This window comes from Mandrillus leucophaeus, unplaced genomic scaffold, assembly GCF_000951045.1.
Source record: "Mandrillus leucophaeus isolate KB7577 unplaced genomic scaffold, Mleu.le_1.0 Scaffold324, whole genome shotgun sequence".
Taxonomy (NCBI): Eukaryota; Metazoa; Chordata; class Mammalia; order Primates; family Cercopithecidae; genus Mandrillus; species Mandrillus leucophaeus.
The window spans coordinates 669440-686671 of record NW_012103410.1 but is presented as its reverse complement, the minus strand read 5'-3'; the positions used below and the strand labels follow the sequence as shown (position 1 = coordinate 686671).

General features: G+C 36.9%; 1 protein-coding gene across 1 annotated transcript in view; it reads right to left on the bottom strand.

The window, feature by feature from the left end:
* Positions 1 to 17232, bottom strand: part of FASTKD1 (FAST kinase domains 1) — a 61657-nt gene that overhangs the window by 1039 nt on the left and 43386 nt on the right. The window contains exons 7-13 of the mRNA XM_011988147.1: positions 15235 to 15721; positions 13740 to 13854; positions 9079 to 9207; positions 7075 to 7203; positions 6289 to 6402; positions 856 to 994; positions 90 to 204 (exon numbers count right to left, since the gene is read on the bottom strand). Coding sequence (XP_011843537.1) covers positions 90 to 204; positions 856 to 994; positions 6289 to 6402; positions 7075 to 7203; positions 9079 to 9207; positions 13740 to 13854; positions 15235 to 15721 — 1228 coding nt within the window. The remainder of the gene's footprint in view (positions 1 to 89; positions 205 to 855; positions 995 to 6288; positions 6403 to 7074; positions 7204 to 9078; positions 9208 to 13739; positions 13855 to 15234; positions 15722 to 17232) is intronic.

Genomic DNA, 17232 nt, shown 5'->3' with positions numbered 1-17232 from the left:
AATTCTGGAACTTTCACATTAAAAGGAAGCACATGTACAGCTAGTGTCTCTGGGCTTTTTAGAGGCTGAATTACATGAGTATTTCATACCTGAATTACACGATACCCCAGAATTTCCAAATGTCGTTTTTTCATAGCAAATTTTCCTTTCATGTGAGGGATATTTCTACAAAATGATTTTGAATCCAAAAATTCCAAAGCAATCCTACATAAGATAAAAAATATTTACTTCTAAAATCAAAATAAGAAACTGAATAATTACAAGCTTTTCAGAAACAAGACTGCATCTTTATAAACTAACAAAAGCCAATGAATATAAATGAGTATATCCAGTTATGTTTCTACTAAGAAATTAGTAATTAATGACAAACCTATTTAGTTACACAAAATAATTGTAAATATCTGTCTGCTTTCATCCATTTTTTTTTTGTCCAATATATATTTACACATGCCTACTATACATAAGCCACTGTGAGGGGTACAAAGATGAAGTGACACAGCTTATAGTCTAACAGAGAACACATGATGTATAGTAAGTTACTGTAATGCAGTGTAGGAAGTGGCTAAGTGCTATGAGAAAAGTAGAGAGGTATGGGAGCACAAAAGAAGATACTATTTTACTTCTAGTTGAGGACAATTCTTTTAGTACTTTAATTAGGGAGATTGCTAGGCTTTGGACAGAAGAAAGCAGAACATTAAAGCAGAAGGGACAGAAAAAGCAAAGTTACAAAGGTGGAATGCATGACATACAAGGAACAGATTCCACTACTTTCAATCTTTGATCATTGACTTCAGTATAGTACCCCAAATTTAACATTTAGATATTAATACAATCTAAAACTAAGAGACAAATTACCTTTCAGCCCCTGGTGGCAGCCTTGATCCAACTATTTCAGTATTTGGTTCCCAGGGCATTTCTGGTAGCTGTCCCAATGCTGTATTATGGCTTCCATATGGAAGAGGTTTTTTTCTTTTATCCAAGATACACTCAAAATCTTAAGGAAGCATAGAAACTGGCAGTATGAATTAGGTAAAGTCTTACAGATAAAAGTTTTAAGATATATTTGAAATATATATGCATATATTTGTACACAAACCCACTCACAAAAGAATGATGAACCTCTTAAATCATCCAAGTAATTTTTATAAGATCTGGTCCAATGGCACCTCTCTTTGGAAATCAATCAATAAAAAATCAACCAGAAGAATTACAAAACAATATTAAGTACCAGGATACATTTAGCACTGGGCTAGGCCAAATCACATTAAAGAGTTTTAATCTCTTTAAAGCTCTTGGTTACATTTGGAGGAAGCTAAACCAACTCATCTGAAAATTAATAAAGAAAAAGATTCAAGCATTTATCCTCTTTCCTACATGAACTGTACATAAGGGTAACTAAAGAGTTGACATGGGAAAGTCCTTTTTAGACAAATTCCAGCTAATAAATGTGGAAGGCATGATAGATGTAGAATATCGCTGCTTTACCACCCCTCTGAATGATGGATTTAGGCAATGAGTGATCATTAACAACTGCTAAAATCAGCAGGTGAAAAGCTGACAGGGGAACTTTCTGTTGAATGAATCAGCTGATAACATACAAACCCACTAATGAGTCTTAATACATAAAAGACAACCAGGCCAGGCACAGTGGCTCACACCTGTAATCCCAGCATTTTGGGAGGCCGAGGCAGGCAGTGTGCTTGAGCTCAGGAGTTCCAGACCAGCCTGGGTAACATGGCAAAACCCAGTCTCTACAAAAAATTTAAAAAATAAGCCAAGTGTAGTGGCAGCTAGTCAGGCCAAGGAGGCTGAGGTGGGAGGATCCCTTGAACCTAGGATGTCAAGGCTGCAGTGAGCCATGCTTGTGCCACTGCACCTCAGCCTGGGCAACAGAGCCAGACTCTGTCCCCGCCCAAAAAAAAGAAAAGAAAGAAAAAGAAAAAGAAACCAGCCTTGTGTGCCTCCTGATAGGAAGAAATAAGAAGTACAAGCCACTTACGAAGTTTTTGGCCAAAAAGAAAAACCTAAAAAAAATCCTAAAATCTAATCAAGTCTCTAGATATCACTAATGGTTTACAGCAAACCCAGGTTTATAGTAAAAACATTAAAAACTGTTAGATGACATATTAAATGTTATCACAGAGTTGCAATTAGAATTCTAAGTTCGAAATGTGGAAAAAAAAAAAACTTATTCTCAATTAAATTTTAAGTTAAAAAAAGGAGAAGTAGGAAAGGAAAGGTTAAACTAAAAACTGCAAACCAACCGAGTGGAATGTTAAGATCCCAATTTGAACAAATAAACTGTAAAATAAACATAAAAGACACTTAAAACAGGAAAAGCAAAGGTATACGGGTAGAGTACATGAGACGTATGAGGAATAGATTCCACTATCTTCAGTCCTTCATCATTGGGTTCATTATAGTACACCAAATCTAACATTTTGATAAAATGTTAAATTTTATCTAAAATTTCTCATATCTCTCTACTTATGTTAAATTTCCCATAATTCTACTACCTTCAATCCTTGATCACTGAGTTCATTATAGTATGCCAAATCTAACATTTACATAAAATGTTAAATTTTACCTAAAATTTCCCATATCTCTCTACTTATGTTAAATTTCACATACTGCTCTACATTTCTTTAAAAATATTAAATTATTATTAATGGTTATAGGATGATAAAGATGATATTGTTGTTTTTAAAGTCATTCTTTTCTTTTAGATATACATCCTGAAATGATGTCTGTGATTTGAAAAGAATCAGATGGAACTCTGGTGAAAAACTAAGGCACTGAACCATCTTTAAGTTAATTATGAAACATGAAATATATAGCTTTCTCATTAAGAGAATGAATTCTAGAGCCAGAATGCCAAGCTCAAATCCTGGCTCTGTCATTTGCCAGGTATATAACCTTGGGCAATCAATAATGTTTGTGGGTTTCAGTCTCCTCATCTGTAAATAATTTACATACTTCATAGGGATATAATTTTACTATACGCATACACACACACAAGTACTTATAAAGTACTTAAAACAGTGTCTAACACATAATAAGCAATATATAAAGATATATCTATAATTGTTATTTGAAATTGCAGCATTGTTTGACAGATGGACATACCAGCAAAAAAAATCTTACAGATCGATTAAATAATAGCATACTCAACAAAATATGTAGTAACTAAAAAAGATGTTGTATAAGCATATCTGTTGGCATAGAAAAATATTCACAACATATAAAGTTATAAACTGCTATGAACTGAATGTGTCCCCCAAAATTCATATATTGAAACATAATCATCAATGTGTTAAAAATAATAGTGGACCTTAGGCCAGGCATGGTATCTCACACCTGTTACCCTAGCATTTTGGGTGGCAGAGGCAGGAGGATTGCTTGAGCTCAGGAGTTTAAGACCAGCCTGTGCAACATGGTGAAACCCCATCTCCACAAAAAAACACAAAAATTAGCCTGGTGTCATGGTGTGTGCCTGTAGACCCAGCTACTCAGGAGGCTGAGGTGGGAGAATCACTTGAGCTCTGGAAGCAGAGGATGCAATGCACTATGATCATGCCACTGCACTCCTGCACTGCCCTCCAACCTGGGTGACAGAACAAGAGCCTTTTTCAAAAAAAAAAAGAGGTAGCACCTTTAGGAGATGATTAAGTCATGAGGGCAGAGCCCTCGTTAATGAGATTAGTGACGCTATAAATAAGCATCCTTTGCCTTCCTGTCCCTTCTGCCATGGGAGGACACAGCATTGAAAGAACCATCTTGGAAGCAGAGGCCAGGTCCTTACTAGATACCAAACCTGTTGGTATCTCGAGCTTGGAATTCCTAGCCTCCAGAATTTCTGTTGTTTATAAATTAACCAGTCTCAAGTATTTTGTTGTAACAGCAGAAAAGGACTAAAACACAAACACTACAGAAGAAAACCATTTTTGTCTTTTTCTAAGTTAGGAAAATAGACACCAAAAGCAAACAGTGGCTATATCATGGGTAATTTTTCTTTTTTGTTATCTTCCTTTTCTAGTTTTTCTATGCTAAGCATGTCTTGTGTAATTTTTTTAAGAGATGGGGTTATGTTCATATTGTTCTGAAGAAAACAAGAACAATTTTAAAAAGAGATGGTGTCTCACTATATTGCCCAGGCTGGAATCAAACTTCTGGGCTCAAGTGATCCTCCTACCTCTGTCTCTCAAAGTAGCTAGGATTACAGGCTTGCACTACCATGCCCAGCTTCAATGTTTGTTTCTTCTTTTGTTTTGTTTTTGTTTTAGAGACACAGTCTTGCTCTGTCACTCAGGCTAGAGTGCAGTAGAGTGACTGTAACTCACTGTAGACTCCAATTCCTGGGTTCAAGAGATCCTCCCACCTCAGCCTCCTAATGGGACTACAAGGGCATGCCACCATGCCTGCTAATTATTTATTTATTTATTTAGAGACAGGGTCTCACTGTATTGCCCAGGCTGGTCTCAAACTCCTGAGCAATGGGACTAGAGGGGCATACCACCATGCCTGTTATTTTATTTATGTATGTATTTATTTATTTAGAGATAGGGTTTCACTATATTGCCCAGGCTGGTCTCAAACTCCTGAGCTCAAGCCATCCTTCCACCTCAGCCTCCCAAAGTGCTGAGACTATGTGTATGAGCATGAGCCACTGTGCCCAGCCAATTTATGGATTTTTGTCACTCATACCCAACTCAATCCTGATTAATATAAAATCAAAGGAAACTTGTGTTTTGTAACACAAGATGAGAGTATTAATGATTATCTAGTTCACCTTCCTGCCCAGTATAAAAATCACACACATCTATCATCTGAATATTCAGCCTCTGCCTCAACATTACTTCTTCAGAAAGCAGCCAATAATTCTCCTTATACCAAGTTAAATCTGCTTTCTTTCATTTTTACCATTTTGTTCATCTTTAAGATAGAGATACCTAGTTCTCTACTTAACAATCCTTCAAACATTTTAGAAGATTATGGTCCCCATAAGACTTCTATTTTTCAGACTAAACATCCTTTTTTTTTCCCCCGCCCCAAGTAAGATATATTGGGCTGGGCACAGTGGCTCACACCTGTAATCCCAACACTCTGGGAGGCTGAGCTGAGGCAGGAGAATCGCTTGAGCCCAGGAGTTTGAGACCAGCTTGGGCAACATAGTGAGACCCTGTCTCTATAAAAAAATTAAAATAAAAATAAATGTATTGAGCACTTACTATGTTCCAAGGATAGTGTTAAATGCTTCACATGCAATATCTCAGTTAATCCTATCAAGTAGGCATTATTATCCCCATTTCACTGATGAAGAAGCTAACAAGGTTCGGAAGAACTTGCTCAAGGATTGAAATCCATGCAATCCTAGTCTTCTCTAGTTCTAAGACATGATTAGACAAGATCCTTCACTATCTGTCCTCCTTTGTTTCTAGACCCTACATGTCACTGTCTCTTAAAAAGCACAACATGCAAAAAAAAAAAAATACAATATTAAGATGTCTGAAAAATAGAATACAATGGGATTACCAACTTTGTTGTTATTATTAACAATATAGTTTAAATAGTATTTGATTTTTGGCTACCATTTATGCTGTTAGTTTATACCAAGTTTATAATCCTTTTAAATATGCTGTATATATGCAGAGGTTTTCTAAACCTAAATTTAGAAAGTTTATGTTAATTATCTTAAAATTTTATCTTTTTCATTTAAGATCACCATTTGAATATAGCAATATCTTTGAAAATTTTATATTGCCATCAACATAAGCTAGTCCACTAGCTTTATGTAATCCACAATTCAATTAGAATGCATTTCACAACTAGAACAGTTGAGAAACAAGATTAATCAGGTTAACATCAAGCACAGTATCTTTGGAAATCTTCATCCAGGCTGATATTCCAACTTAGTTTTTCAGATGAACTTAAAACAATGAAATAGAGATTAAAGAGTCATTTCCCTTATTTTCACACACCGAATGGAGAGGACAGAATCTTTTGAAGATACAGAAACATTCAGTGAATCTGAATCTGGGTTTTACTTAGAATTGGTGGAGGACTGACCTTAATTTTATTTTATTTTCTAAAGAACAGAAAATGCTCCTGGTTATCAACACTGAGCCATGCAAACTTGAGGATTTATTCTATTGTTCTTTCTACCTGTTTGGAAATTTTAATAATAATAACTTGAAAAAAAATCAAAAAACTTTTAAAAATTCCAACCGATGATTCTATTCATATTAGTTTGATTTTCTGAAAGTAACTAATAACCTACCAATAACTTACCTACTGTGTGGTAATAAGGCGTAAGAACCGAGGCTTTTACACAATTGATTCCTCCTAGTACCTCTGCTAACATTTTATAAATCTGCTGTTGTGCTCCATTCATGACGCCAATACCTTTATAAAATATAAAGAATTAGTCTACTTAATCTTTTTTTTTTTTTTTTTTTTTGAGATGGAGTTTTCACACTTGTTGCCCAGGGTGGAATGCAATGGCACGATCTCAGCTTACTGCAACCTCCGTCTCCCCAGTTCAAGCAATTCTCCTGCCTCAGCCTCCTGAGTAGCTGGGATTACAAGTGTGCACCCCCACACCCGGCTAATTTTGTATTTTTAGTAGAGACGGGGTTTCTCCATGTTGTTGGTCAGGCTAGTCTCAAACTCCTGACCTCAGGTGATCTGCCAGCCTTTCAGCCTCCCAAAGTGCTGGGATTACAGGCGTGAGCCACCGCACCCGGCCTTAATCAGTTTTTTAATGAAAATCATTCCAATTCTACAAATTGAAAAATAAAGATTAATATTTCCAATAAGAGCTTCAATGTAATATCTTATGTAATGACACTAAATTCAATAAAAGTTCTTTGCTCTCAACTGAAAGAGGGTTATGTCCCAAATATTAAGAAATTCTTATAAAGTTCCATCTACAATATCACATATAAAATATTAAACAGGTCATGGCACTCTTGGGAAGGCTCGTGTCATGTTTCAGTATAACAAGATTAACAATGTACTACACAATAATTTACTTTAGAATTAAACTTTGCTATCTGACTAAAAGAAAACTCAAACCTTTATTATATTGTTGACAGAAGCGATCATGAAACCATGGAATCTGAAACTCAGGGCATTCCAAGCAGATTGATCTATTTAACTCCATAAGATGAAACTGGACTCTTGCACTTAGAGATGAAGATAAAACTGAAATTAATAAAATACTAATGAATTTTGAGAGCTGAAACCTAGGAAAGACAACCCATTTTTTTTCACATTCATTTATCCCCACTATTACTAGATGCTTTTATTCTAACAGTATTTAGAACTGTTTACATTTCTAATTTACAAATGTATGCTTTATATTTTTAAATGATTACATTCAGTGACATGATTAGGACCAACTCCTACACTGTTCTCATTAATCATGAATGTTAAAAGTACATTTAAAAAATACTCCTGGCAGGGCGCGGTGGCTCATGCCTGTAATCCCAACACTTTGAGAGGCTGAGGTGGGTGAATCACCTGAGGTCAGGAGTTCAAGACCAGCCTGACCAACATGGAGAAACCCCATCTCTATTAAAAATACAAAATTAGCCAGGCATGGTGGCGCCTGCCTGTAATCCCAGCTACTCGGGAGGCCAAGGCAGGAGAATTGCTTGAATCCAGAAGGTGGGGGTTTCGGGTAGCCAAGATCATGCCATTGCACTCCAGCCTGGGCAACAAGCGCAAAACTCCGTCTCAAAAAAAAAAAAAAAAATACTCCCAAGAATTTTCATTCACCTAATATTCCATACTTAGGATTTTATCCTAAGGAAACAATGATTCATGTATAACAATTCATTACTTACAATGATGAGGAATTAGAAGCAATCTATAAGATGACAAATTTTATTATATCCATATAATGGGACATTATGTAGCCAATAAAAAAAGACATAAAAATATTTAATAACATGGAAAATTGCTCAAAATATAGTTAGATGGAAAAAAGCAGCATACAAAAGTGAACATATAAGTAATCCAAATTTTGTTTTAAAATTCATATAGGGGCCAGGCATGGGGGCTCATACCTGTAATCCTACCACTTTGTGAGGCCAAGGTGGACAGATCACTTGAGGTCAGGAGTTCAACACCAACCTGGCCAACATGGTGAAACCTCGTCTCTACTACAAATAGAAAAATTAGCCGGGCATGGTGGCACCTACTTATAATCCCAGCTACTCGAGAGGCTGAAGCAGGAGAATCAATCACTTGAAATGGGAAGGCAGAGGTTGCCGTGAGCTAAGTTTGAGCCACTGCACTCCAGCCTGAGAAACAGAGTAAGACTCCATCTCAAAAAAAAAAAGAAAAGAAAAAGAAAGTAAGAATACAGAGGCTGGGTACAGTGGCTCATGCCTGTAATCCCAACACTTTGGGAGGCCGAGGCAAGAGGATTGCTTGAGGCCAGGAGCTAGAGACCAGCCTGGGCAACATAGCAAAACTCTGTCTCAAAATATAAAAATAAAAAATTTAACAAATTAAAATTAAATACAGGCTGGGTGTGGGGGTTCACACATCTGGGAGGCCAAGGAGGGAGAATCACTTGAGCTCAAGAGTTTGACACCAGCCTGGGCAATACAGTGAGATCCCAGCTATTAAAAAAAAAAAATTAGCTGGGCATGGTGACACACGCCTGTGGTCCCAGCTACTCGGAAGGCTGAGGTGGGAGGATCACTTGATCCTGGAGTCCAAGGCTTCAGTGAGCTATAACTGCACCACTGCACTCCAGCCTGGGCAACAGAGTGAGACCCTGTCTCAAAACAAAACAAAAAAACACAAATATATAAACATTCACACAAGAGAAGGAGAAAGACAGAAAAGAAATACTCCAAAACATTAAAAGTGGTAGTTTTACTTGTTAGTAAGATGGGTAATTTTTTATTTTCTATTTTATTCCTGTGTTTTCCAAATTTCTACAATAAGCATGAATACTATTAGAAACAGAAAAAAGTTATTAACATTAAAATTCTTCAGTATAGGTAGACCCGAGATTTGGATATAAAGTACAACAGACAAATAAATTAAAACGTAGATACATACTTTCAAGTTGAGAATCCAATCTAGATAAGAATTCGATGTTAAAAATTGACTTTAGCAGATCTTCTGGAAAATATTGAAGTGTGGCCAAAGAGAAACCAAGATACACTAACATAAGAGGATCCAATATACCTAAAAGAAAATTAAGATTTTTTTAAAGGTATAGCTGCCTCACTTATATATAAATTTATAATTTATTCAGGCAAAGCTAGGTTTTAAAAAGAAAATGATACACAGCTTTGACAAAATTAATCTATACTGTTACAAGACAGGATAATGGTTAAGTGGTTACCTTTGGGTGGGGTCCAAGTAGGAAAAGGGGACAAGAGGAGAAGGGTACTGTGATAATACTCTGTGTCTTAACCTCAGTACTGATTCCCTGGGTGATTCAATTTGAATAAACTCATACTATTATACTAAAGTTATATGAACATTTGTTATTACACTTTAGTAAGAAGTTTTAAAAATAGCCTTGGAAAAAGAATCCAAAACAAAAGGACAGTGCCGCATGTAAAAAGAAGTGATCCCCGTATTGGTGATAATAATACAATAGTGTTCAGAATATGTTACGTACCATTCTAAACACTTTAGATATACCAACTCATTTATATCTTATATCAGTAGAAACAATTATCTCTGCTTTATAAAGAAGCATTAGGAAACACAGAGAGGTTAAATGACTTGCCCAAGATCACAGAGTTGGCAAGCGGAGAGTAGGATTTAACCCAGAATGTCCAGCTCTGGAGCCTGGATTATTATACCATGCTGCTCTCTGGGGATCTCAGATCTCCAAGCAGAGTGTACACATGTTTTAGGCTTAGGTCTTGCCTAGCACCTCCTCCTTTAGTTGTCACCCAGCAGCATGGCAGATGTCCCACAGTATAAGGCTTCAACTATTTACCTAATTTGCCTCATCCAAGAGACATTTCTAACGTGAGGGAAAAGGCCACCTAAAATGCCTGATTGGTATCAATATTCTTACTAAGGACAGAATAGACAATATTAAATCTTTCCTTTTCAATTTTTTACTGAGTTTATTTAATAAAGCAAGACCAGGTCATAACAGTGATGATCTCCACCAGCAAAACTAATCTGTCAAAATTTGTCATTACCCGAAACAATGAAAAGTATTCCTCTATTAGCTATTTAAAATTTTACTTATAAAGTTCCCTAGGAATTTTTAAAACTTTCTCTGATTAAGTTTTTAAAACTCAAAGCTATACTTCTCAATCTTTCTTCCCTTATACTCTTTAGCAACAAAAATTTCTAATTTCTAAGACTATTTGGAGAATATGAGAAGAGATGTACTTTTATTTCCTTCTGGTTGTTGACACATGACTAAACAACCAGGAGAATATACTCTCTCAATTTAAAGGCTCATCTTTCTACATATAGTTGTGTTACTAAAAAGGGGTATAAATGTACACCACACATGAAACACATTCATATATACATATACATATACATATACATATACATATGCATATCCCAGCCTCATGTTGTAGGCTGTAACACAGTAGTATCAGACATGGTTAGATGCTATCTGGCCCACAGATCCCACAAAAATGTAGCACAGTCCATTAGCATGATGCAGACACAATTAATATATTCATACTTGTTTCACACCACCTTCACCAGAGGTCTAAAGGTCTATATAAATCCCTAGTGTAGAGCCTAACATGTTATGCTGGATATGGAAGCTCTCAGTATCTGTTGCTTGGTAGATAACTGGGTAATTTTTACTCTCCAGGCAGAGCAAAAAGATCTGAGGAAACCAGTCTCTGGCTGTCTCTCCAACCTTATCTCCTACCAGCTTGGTCTCTCTCATCCACTCCTGCCACATTGAATTCACTGTTACTGGAAAAAACCAAACATGCTCTCACCTGAGGGCCCTTTCCACTTCCCTTTCTTTCATCCTGGGACTCTCTTCCCTATCTACTGACATGGATCACTCCCTCACTTCATTTAATCCACGGTTAAATGACATCTCCTCAGAGAGGCAGTCCCTGAATCCCTTATCCAAAGTTTACTCCATCTCACACTTAGCATGATGCTCCAGCCTATACACTTACCCTGCTCTAATGTTCTTGAAGGTACTTACCACCATCTGACCTTAGAGGCTTGTTTATTGTTTACGTCAATCTCCCCCTACCAGAAAGTAAACTCCATGATGGTAGTTTATCTGTTTTTACTCTCTCCTGTATCTCCAGTGCCTAGAAGAATACCTGACAGTAAGTACATGGAAAGTGTTGAGTGAAAAGGAATGGCTACTGAGCATTTCTCCTCTAAAACTTCTGTATCATACTGACAAGTACATAGTGTGAGTCTGAGAAGAAAAGTCTCATAAAGCTCTACTCCTTGAAGGTCAAACTGTTCCAAACACAACTCAGACCCAAAATAAAAATGAAAAGGAAAAAGAAAAAGTAATTTCCTGTCTCTGCTATCCTCACATATTGCTTCTGCTAAGGCTAACAGCAGGAAGGACTATTTCTATTCTACTTTTTTCTAGTACTGAAATATTATCAAAAGACTTTTCTGGCCGGGTGTGGTGGCTCATGCCTGTAATCCCAGTACTTGGGAGGCCAAAGTGGGAGGACTACTTGAGCCCAGGAGTTTGATATCAGCCTGGGCAATGTAGCAAGACCCCATCTCTAAATTTAAAAGATAATTTCTTTAAAGACCTTTTTAAGAGATGCAAAATAATTAGCATAAGAGCAGCAAACCTTCAAACAGTTGACAAACATCTATTAAGATTCTTAAGAAACATTTTTTTTACTTTTAAAAAACAATCTGGCAAGACTCCGTCTCAAAAAAAAGAAAATCTAAATAGACAGAAACAATCAGACATTATGTGCCTCCAGATGTGATCTAAATATAAGGTACACAGCACCACATACAAGTTATTTTTGCTGTAAATGTTTAATCTGAACCTAACCAAGCATCTATACCTAACTTCTAGTTTACTACAAATGCAGGAGATGGGGAAGCAAGTTAAAGGAAAACAATCAGACAAATCCAGAATGTGGCACAATTTATAATAAATGGCCAGTCATTTTATAAAAATAAATATCAAGCAAAAAAGATGGAGGAAAATACATAACTACTCAATATTGGTTGTTTAAAAAAAAATAGTTATAGTCAGGCACTGTGGCTCACGTCTGTAATCCCAGCACTTTGGGAGGCTGAGGTGGGTGGATCACCTGAAGTCGGGAGTTCCAGGCCAGCCTGACCAACATGGAGAAACCCCGTCTCTACTAAAAATACAAAATTCGCCAGGTGTGGTGGAGCATGCCTGTAATCCCAGCTACTCGGGAGGCTGAGGCAGGAGAATGGCCTGAACCCGGGAGGCGGAGCTTGCAGTGAGCTGAGATCTGGCCACTGCACTCCAGCCCGGGCGACAGAGCAAGACTTCGTCAAAAAAAAAAAAAAAAGAAAAAAGTTATACAAGATAATTTGGTGACTATTGGGAAAATTTGATTACAGACTAGGTAGTAGATGGTACTTGTTCATTTTCTTTAGTAATAGTAATGATACCAGTATTGTAGTTACATAGGAGAATGTCCTTATAACCCGAAGTACATAGAGCTGACAACTGGAAGGTTCATCATACACATACACACTTGTGCATATACACAGAGCAAATGTGGCAAATGTTAATATTCAATCACAATTGTGGGTCTACAGCTTATTATACAGATGTTTGTTATATTGTTCAATTTTTCTGTATATTTGAAAACCTGGATAGCAAAAAATTAAGAAAAAAACAAAAAACCAAGTCAATGCCAAGAAAAGAAAAAAGGGAAACAAAATTATAGACTATAAGAGACTGAAGAGATAACAACCAAACACAATGATTGAATACTGGGTCCAAAACAACTACTCTAAAATGTATTTTGGGAACACTTAGGGAGACTGAAACATGAACTGTGTATTAGTTATTAGGGAATTATGATTAAGTTTCTTACTGTGTCAACAGTATTGCGGTGGTATAGAAGAATGTCATTATTCTTAGGAGATGTATGCTAAAGTAATTAGGGGTGGAGGGTCACAATGCCTACAACTTTGAAATAGCTCAGAAAAAAATAAAAGAGTCAGAGAAACAAACAGATAAGCAAATACAATAAAATGTTAACATTATTGAATCTATACAGTGAGTATGTATGTGTTCTTTGTTTAATTATTTATACAAGTTTGACATTTTTCTTAATTAAAATGGATACAAAGTTTTTTTAGGGCCAGGAGCAGTGGCTCACACCTGTAATCCCAACATTTTGGGAGGCCTTGGCAGGTGGATCACCTGAGGTCAGGAGTTCCAGGCCACCCTGGCCAATATGGTGAAACCCTGTCTGTACTAAAAATGCAAAAAATTAGCCAGGTGTGGTGGCGCATGCTTATAGTCCAAGCTACTGGGGTGACTGAGGCAGGAGAATCACTTGAACCCAGGAGACAGGTTGCAGTGAGGCAAGATTGTGCCACTGCACTCCAGCCTGGGTGACAGAGCAAGACTCTGTCTCAAAAACAAACAAACAAACAAAAAACCTTTTTTTAAGTAGAGAATTCATGGCAATTATGGTTGCCCTTTAAATGAGGGACATCTCCTAGCTCAGCAGCAACAGGTAACCTCTGACTTATTCACTCAGTGTATTACCAAACAATATACCTACCTAAATAAGAATTAAGATGTTGCACGCAAGTTCCAAAAAATTCATCCCTTTGAGGTGGATCATAGTTCAAAGTGCTGAATGGAAGAATAATAGCAAGGATTGTAAAAGGATGGATCTGTATAAAAAGAACAAAAAATTTATAGTTTAAACTTTAGGAAAATAAGACAAAATTTTAACCTAATTATTTTTTAGGAGAAATCTTTTCCTATCATCACTACAGTTAAATAATAAATGTATCACTCTGCTTATTAATTTTTCCATCCTGCTATAATTTATTTAACCCCACCCACAATTAATAACTCCAAAAGTGTTAATGTAACAAAAAAGAAGTAAATCAGACAATCTACAAATTTATTTTGTTAGGTGTAAAATTCTATTCTGGCTGGGAGTGGTGGCTCATGCCTGTCATCTCAACACTTTGGATGGCTGAGGTGGGAGGACTGCTTGAGGCCAGGAGTTTGAGATTAGTCAGAGCAACATAGTAAGACCCTGTCTTTATTTAAATTTAAAATAAATAAATAAATTCGGTTTCAGAATTCATTAGTCACTAAATTGAATAGGAAACAGTATCAGCAATTTCCATGATAATCAGTACATTTTATAGAATAATCATAATGTAGAGAAGTTTCTTAAATTACAATCATTAGCATTCATTTTTCTTTCATTTGCTTTTTTATTTCATTTTTCACTCATTCATCCAATACTTAATGACTTCCAGGCATTATACTAAGCAAGTTAACTTTTTATTTTCGGTTGTGAGAAACACTGTCTTTTAAATAAAGGCCTTACTCTGATATATTTATGATAGTGATTTTATAAGTGAGCTGCTTCTCATATAATCCATAAAGTGGCATTTTACAAGTAAGTCCCAGAAATAAATCTGCAAGAAGATGCAATGACAATTTAAGAATACTGTTGCCAATGGATACCTTACAATTTTCTCAGTTTTTAAGCTTATCTCATACTTTTGAATATAACTGCTTTTAAATGGTAAAAATGATAACACATGATTATAGAAATAAGAAAAAGTAAAACCAAAAATCATTCATACTCTGCTGTCCCAATATGAGTTTCCTCAAATAATTGATTCCTAATCTTAATACTGTAATGAACCAAAGAATGATTGCTGATTCTTTCCAAATCTGCAATGCTGGAAGAAGAAAATGACTTCAAGGACAGGAACAACAAATCGCTGAAACAGAAACCAGAGTTTTCTCTGTTTTTTTTAACAGACAGGGTCTCACTCTGTCACCCAGGGTGGTGTGCAGTGGTGCAATCACAGCTCACTAAGCCATAATTCCTGGGCTCAACCAATCCTCTCATCTCAGCCTCCCAACCACTGCAATTACAGGCTTGAGCTACCATATCTGACCCAGAATTTATTTAATTTTTAAGCCTCAGATTCCAATCCAAGTTCTCAAAATGCCTATGATAAAAATTATGCTTGCAGAAGTTGACAACTCTATAAAATTAATGTGTAACATTTAAATTTCACCTTTTCAATCTGCTGAACAGCCACTGAGGCTATCCTATCAAGTAGCAAAGTACTGAGGTAATCAGTATTAGAAATAAAAGATGCAATCTCCACAACATTTATGTAATTAATTTCATCCACGAAATGCTGTAAAGTAGCAATCGTTTCTTCAAGAAGTGACTCAGGAAACGTGTTTCCTCTGACAGATTTAAGTTCCTCCCATAACAGATCCAAATTGTTGCTGTGTTGTAGTCTCTGACGACCATAGTGATCTAATTTTTGAAGTAGTTTCAGTTGTTTCCCAGTAATACTATCCAAATACATGTGATCATACTGAATCCATCTTAAAACAGATGTAGCAAAACTACTCAGGTTATTTAGGTCACACTGTGGTAAAACGGCTTCAATTCGGGATATCCCCACTTCGTCCAAGTGAGGAGAAGGGAGCAGGGAAATAGCACACACCAGAAAGGACACCTCAGTTGGTATGAAACTAATTTTCAAATGACTGCAAAATAAAAAATGAAAAGAATAAAATTAATACATCAGCCACAAAACCAAAATATATATGTATTAAAATATGAATATATATAATGAGTACTACAATTAATAGGTAAAATGATAATTCAAAAAAACCTCTTTCAAACTGTGTTTTTCCTCTAATCTGAAGCCACAACAATCATCAACACAGAAGACTTCTGTGACCAAATGTGTGGGGGTTCTTCCAAGCAGCGGACACCAGCTGGGTGTCCAATTCAGTTCTGACACTATCTACCTGGAGACAGTGTCAGATCCCACAGGTTGGGAACTTGGTCTCTAAGACTGACCTCTCCCACAAAAACCCCAGACTCCAGTTGCAAAAGTAGGCCTCCAGAACTTCTGAGCAACTGGCTTCAAGTTGGGGTTCTCACGACCTCCTCTTTGGGTTTAATTTGCTGAAGTGGTTCACAGAACTCAGGGAAACAGTTGCTTATGTTTACAGATTTATTATAAAAGATATTATAAAGAATGCAGATGAGGGGACAGTAGAGTGAGCTATGTGGGAAGGGGTGCAGAGCTTCCGTGCCCTCCCTGACCATGCTACCCTCCAAGAACCTCCACGTGTTCAGCTATCCGGAAGCAGTCCGAACCCACTCTTCTTGGGTTTGTATGAGCTTCATGATGTCAGCATTTCTTCACATAGGGTGTCGGTGGGATCTCTCAGGGGAGTGTCTTTAAGACCCACAATCAGAAAGGTGGAGGGAGATTAGAGTCCTGCTTTAGGGCAGGAGAGATATTCTGTTTCCAGAGCCCTAACACACCCAACAGGGTAACAAAAGACTATAGCAAGAGCTATAGAAGTTATGAACTAGTAACTAGGACGAAAGCCAATATATGTAACATCACAGGTGGGCATAATACAAGTTAATTTAAGAAGAGTTAGATAGGCCAGGCATGGTGGCTCATGCCTGTAATCTCAGCATTTTGGGAGGCCGAGGAGGGCGGATTGCCTAAGGTCAGGAGTTCGAGACCAGTCTGGCCAACATGGTGAAATGCCGTCTCTATTAAAAATACAAAAAAATTAGCCAGGCATAGTGATGTGCGCCTGTAATCCCAGCTACTCGGGAGACTGAGGCAGGGGAATCCCTTGAGCCAGGGAGGTGGAGGTTGCAGTGAGCTGAGATCATGCCACTGCACTCCAGCCTGGGTGACAGAAGAAGACTCCATCTTAAAAAAAAAAAAAAATAGTCAGATAAATTCAATGATAGGTCCATAAAGGATTATTCAGGAAAACCTAAGACTTCCTGATGCCCTCCATCTCAAAAGAAAAAAAAAAAGAAAAAAAAATCTTTAGGTATAGAAATAGTGGAAGGAATAAAAGAATAAAACAGGAAGACCTGAGGCCGGGCGCGGTGGCTCAAGCCTGTAATCCCAGCACTTTGGGAGGCCGAGTCGGGCGGATCACGAGGTCAGGAGATCGAGACCATCCTGGCTAACACGGTGAAACCCCGTCTCTACTAAAAAATACAAAAAACTAGC